General features: G+C 49.7%; 1 protein-coding gene across 1 annotated transcript; it reads left to right on the top strand.

Annotated features, from left to right (window-relative positions):
- Nucleotides 1-3,170: 3,170 nt before the first annotated feature.
- LOC147967883 (uncharacterized) lies at nt 3,171-3,611 on the top strand. The gene has a single exon (XM_087523299.1). The coding sequence runs from the start codon at nt 3,171-3,173 to the stop codon at nt 3,609-3,611; it is 441 nt and encodes a 146-aa protein (XP_087379425.1).
- Nucleotides 3,612-4,930: the final 1,319 nt, after the last annotated feature.

Below are 4,930 nucleotides of genomic sequence, written 5' to 3'. Positions count from 1 at the left end.
CTCTAGGAACATATATAAAACTTAGGGAAGCAATAACGCGAGCTATTGATCTACAACATTATTTTCAAAATACTATCAGGACTAAGTTCATGATAAATTAAAGTTCAATTAATCATATTACTTAAGAACTCCCACTTAGTAGACATCCCTCTAATCATCTAAGTGATCACATGATCCAAATCATCTAAACCATGTCCGCTCATCACGTGACATGGAGTAGTTTCAATGGTGAACATCACTATGTTGATCACATCTACTATATGATTCACGCTCGACCTCTTGGTCTCAGTGTTCTGAGGCCATATCTGCATATGCTAGGCTCGTCAAGTTTAACCTGAGTATTCCGCATGTGCAACTGTTTTGCACCCGTTGTATTTGAACGTAGAGCTTATCACACCCGATCATCACGTGGTGTCTCAGCACGAAGAACTTTCACAACGGTGCATACTCAGGGAGAACACTTATACCTTGAAATTTAGTGAGAGATCATCTTATAATGCTACCGTCAATCTAAGAAAAATAAGATGCATAAAAGATAAACATCACATGCAATCAATATAAGTGATATGATATAGCCATCATCATCTTGTGCTTGTGATCTCCATCTCCGAAGCACCGTCATGATCACCATCGTCACCGGCGTGACACCTTGATCTCCATCGTAGGATCGTTGTCGTCTTGCCAACTATTGCTTCTACGACTATCGCTCCCGCTTAGTGAAGAAGTAAAGCAATTATAGGGCGATTGCATTGCATACAATAAAGCGACAACCATATGGCTCCTGCTAGTTGCCGATAACTCGGTTACAAAACATGATCATCTCATACAATAAAATATAGTACCATGCCTTGACCATATCACATCACAACATGCCCTGCAAAAATAAGTTAGACGTCCTCTACTTTGTTGTTGCAAGTTTTATGTGGCTACTACGGGCTGAGCAAGAACCGTTCTTACCTATGCATCAAAACCACAACGATAGTTTGTCAAGTTAGTGCTGTTTTAACCTTCTCAAGGACCGGGTGTACCCACACTCGGTTCAACTAAAGTTGGAGAAATGGACACCCGCCAGCCACCTATGGGCAAAGCACGTCGGTAGAACCAGTCTCGCGTAAGCGTACACGTAATGTCGGTTCGGGCCGCTTCATCCAACAATACCGCCGAACCAAAGTATGACATGCTGGTAAGCAGTATGACTTGTATCGCCCACAACTCACTTGTGTTCTACTCGTGCATATAACATCTACGCATAAAACCTGGCTCGGATGCCACTGTTGGGGAACGTAGTAATTTCAAAAAATTTCCTATGCACACACAGGATGATGGTGATGCATAGCAACGAGAGGGAAGAGTGTGTCCACGTACCCTCGTAGACCGAAAGTGGAAGCGTTATGACAACGCGGTTGATGTAGTCGTACGTCTTCACGATCCAAGTACCGAACGCACGACACCTCCGAGTTCCGCACACGTTCAGCTCGATGACGTCCCATGAACTCCGATCCAGCAGAGCTTTGCAGGAGAGTTCCGTCAGCATGACGGCGTGATGACGGTGTTGATGATGCTACCGACGCAGGGCTTTGCCTAAGCACCGCTACGATATTACCGAGGTGGAATATGGTGGAGGGGGGCACCGCACACGGCTAAGAGATCAATGATCAATTGTTGTGTCTATGGGGTGCCCCTGGCCACGTATATAAAGGAGTGGAAGAGGGGGGAGAGGGTCGGCCCCTATGGCGCGCCTTGGACGTGGAGGTTCGAGTCCTCTTCAAGGCATAATATGGAGAATGCTCATTCAATGAGCATTCCCCGTAGAAGTATTCCGGAAATCTGGGCCTGGCGCTCTCCTCTATCTTCAGAGAGAAGAGAAGGAAGGAGGGGGCGCAGCCCCTCCCCCTAGTCCAATTCGGACTAGGCCTTGGGGGGGGGGGCGCATCCTCTCCTCTCTCTTTCCCCTAAAGCCCAATAAGGCCCATATACTCTCTGGCGAATTCCCGTAACTCTCCAGTACTCTGAAAAATACCTGAATCACTCGGAACCTTTCCGATGTCCGAATATAGTTGTCCGATATATCGAACTTTACGTCTCAACCATTTCGAGACTCCTCGTCATGTCCCAGATCTCATCCAGGACTCTGAACTACCTTCGGTACATCAAAACACATAAACTCATAATACAAATCGTCACCGAATGCGTGCGGACCCTACGGGTTCGAGAACTATGTAGACATGACCGAGACACGTCTTCGGTCAATAACCAATAGAGGAACCTAGATGCTCATATTGGCTCCTACATATTCTACGAAGATCTTTATCGGTGAAACCGCATAACAACATACGTTGTTCACTTTGTCATCGGTATGTTACTTGCCCGAGATTCGATTGTCGGTATCTCAATACCTAGTTCAATGTCGTTACCGACAAGTCTCTTTACTCGTTCCGTAATACATTATATCGCAACTAACTCATTAGTTACAATGCCTGCAAGGCTTATAGTGATGTGCATTACCGAGTGGGCCTAGAGATACCTCTCCGACAATCGGAGTGACAAATCCTAATCTCGAAATACGCCAACCCAACAAGTACCTTCGGAGACACCTGTAGAGCACCTTTATAATCACCCAGTTACGTTGTGACGTTTGGTAGCACACAAAGTGTTCCTCCGGTAAACGGGAGTTGCATAATCTCATAGTCATAGGAACATGTATAAGTCGTGAAGAAAGCAATAGCAACATACTAAACAATCAAGTGCTAAGCTAAAGGAATGGGTCAAGTCAATCACATCATTCTCCTAATGATGTGATCTCGTTAATCAAATGAAAACTCATGTCTATGGCTAGGAAACATAACCATCTTTGATTAACGAGCTAGTCAAGTAGAGGCATACTAGTGACACTCTGTTTGTGTATGTATTCACACATGTATCATGTTTCCGGTTGATACAATTCTAGCATGAATAATAAACATTTCTCATGATATAAGGAAATATAAATAACAACTTTATTATTGCCTCTAGGGCATATTTCCTTCACTTTCAAGACCGCTCGAGGCGGCATGACGCATTTGCTGGTGGCCGTGGACAAGTTCACCAAATAGATCGAAGCAAGGCCAATCAAGAAGCTGGACGGGCCAACGGCCGTCCGATTCGTCAAGGATATCGCGGTGCGCTATGGCATGCCGAACAACATCACCACAGACAATGGCACCAACTTCGCCAAGGGCGCGCTCGCGCAGTACAGCTCCGTCTCCAGCATCCGCCTTGACCTGGCTTCCGTTGCACACCCGCAGTCCAACGGCCAGGTCGAGCAGGCCAACAGCCTCATCCTATCCGGCATCAAGCCACAGCTTGTCGAGCCGCTCGTCCCTTCGCCTGGCAGCTGGTTCGATGAGCTGACAGCCGTCCTTTGGAGTCTTCGAACAACGCCAATTCGGTCGACCATGTTCACCCCATTCTTCCTCGTCTACGGAGCGGAAGCCGTCATCCCGACTGACGTCGGGTTCGACTCGCCGCGCGTTGCAATGTACACCAAAGCCGAAGCCAAAGAAGCCCGCGAAGATGGTGTCGACCTGCTCGAAGAAGGACGTCTCCTAGCGCTCAGCCGCTCAGCCATTTAGCAGCAAGGCCTAAGGCACTACCACAACAAGAAGATCAAACTCCCAGCGTTTTGGGAGGGAGACCTCGCCCTCTGACTCGTCCAGCAGCAAGCCGGCCAGCACAAGCTGTCCTCCCAGTGGGAGGGCCCCTTCATCATCAACAAGGCCTTGTGTGATCGCAACGCCTACTACCTCATCAACGCCCGCAAGTCAAATAAGCACAAGAGAGACACCGTCGGCGAAGAAACAACCCGGCAGTGGAACACGGAACTCCTCTGCCTGTTTTATAGTTAGCCGTGTGTACGTATGTATCACTGCCTTTTGTAATCATCTGAAAACTATGGAGTCCCCGAACGACGCTCGGGGGCTGCCCTTTCCAACCAAGCTATTCTATCTCCTACATTTGTGCATTATTTACCTCTCCATCAAACCCGGCCATTGGTCTGACTCGCTCGACCCGGGGGCTCGGGGGTTGGCTGGCTTGGTCACCACCCGCCGCCTTACTAAGTGGTTCTTGACGCATTGGGATTGCCACAGTCTTCCACTTCGACCTAAGCCACAGAACCGGCTCCGGCTGTCGGCCGGCAAGCGCGCAAGGCCAGAGCACCAGCACGCCACGAACACTAAGTTAAGGACCGCCGGGTTACCCAACCCGGCCGCGCCACTTTAAGTTACTGCACAACCGACTGCTCGCCAACCGGCTTTGCCAGGTTGCCGCCAGTCGGCCCAGTGGGTGTTTTGCTCGCGCTCAATGTTTCGACAGCCTAAATACTGTGCGCTCCTCTCAAAGGCCGAACTCCTTGTCATGGACTGGGGCCTCGACCGTCAAACTCGCGGGGGAGGGGGGGGAGCCCGAGAGGGGAAAATCGCAGAAAAACGATTCGAAGGACAAAAAGCAAGAACGCAAACATCCACGAAATCTATACATCACAAGTTCAAATTTAAGCAGGCCCCAAGGCCAGAATTCATTACACCCAGAAACCCCCAATGGGTGGGTGGACCTACTACCTATCAGAAATTTCTACTAAGTTAAAAAAATAGGAGGCTTCAGCCATCCCCCTCGGTGGCCTTAGGGTTCGCCGAGGTACCGGTGTCTCCCTTGTCGACGCCCTCGTCACGGTAGACGCCCGTCTCCTCGGAGCTGCTCTCCGGGTCATCCAGAAGAAGGCCATAGTCGTCAGCAGACACGACTCCACCATCTCCCGCCTGCTCCGACCCGAACTCGTCATGGAAGGCGAACCGGCGATGTAGCTGGCCCGTGCAGCGATCCGGCCGGCCTCCGCCTGCAGCTGGCTCTCCGAGCCGGCTCACTGGCCCATCAACGCGTCCAGCGATAGATC

The sequence above is a fragment of the Triticum urartu genome, chromosome 5A (genome assembly GCF_056163025.1).
Source record: "Triticum urartu cultivar PI428250 chromosome 5A, HENAU_Tu73, whole genome shotgun sequence".
NCBI lineage: Eukaryota > Viridiplantae > Streptophyta > Magnoliopsida > Poales > Poaceae > Triticum > Triticum urartu.
This window is presented reverse-complemented; position numbering and strand designations above follow the sequence as displayed.

Bases quoted from the DNA above. Each gene is read 5' to 3' on its own strand.
- LOC147967883 (XM_087523299.1), top strand. From the start codon at position 3,171: ATGCCGAACAACATCACCACAGACAATGGCACCAACTTCGCCAAGGGC.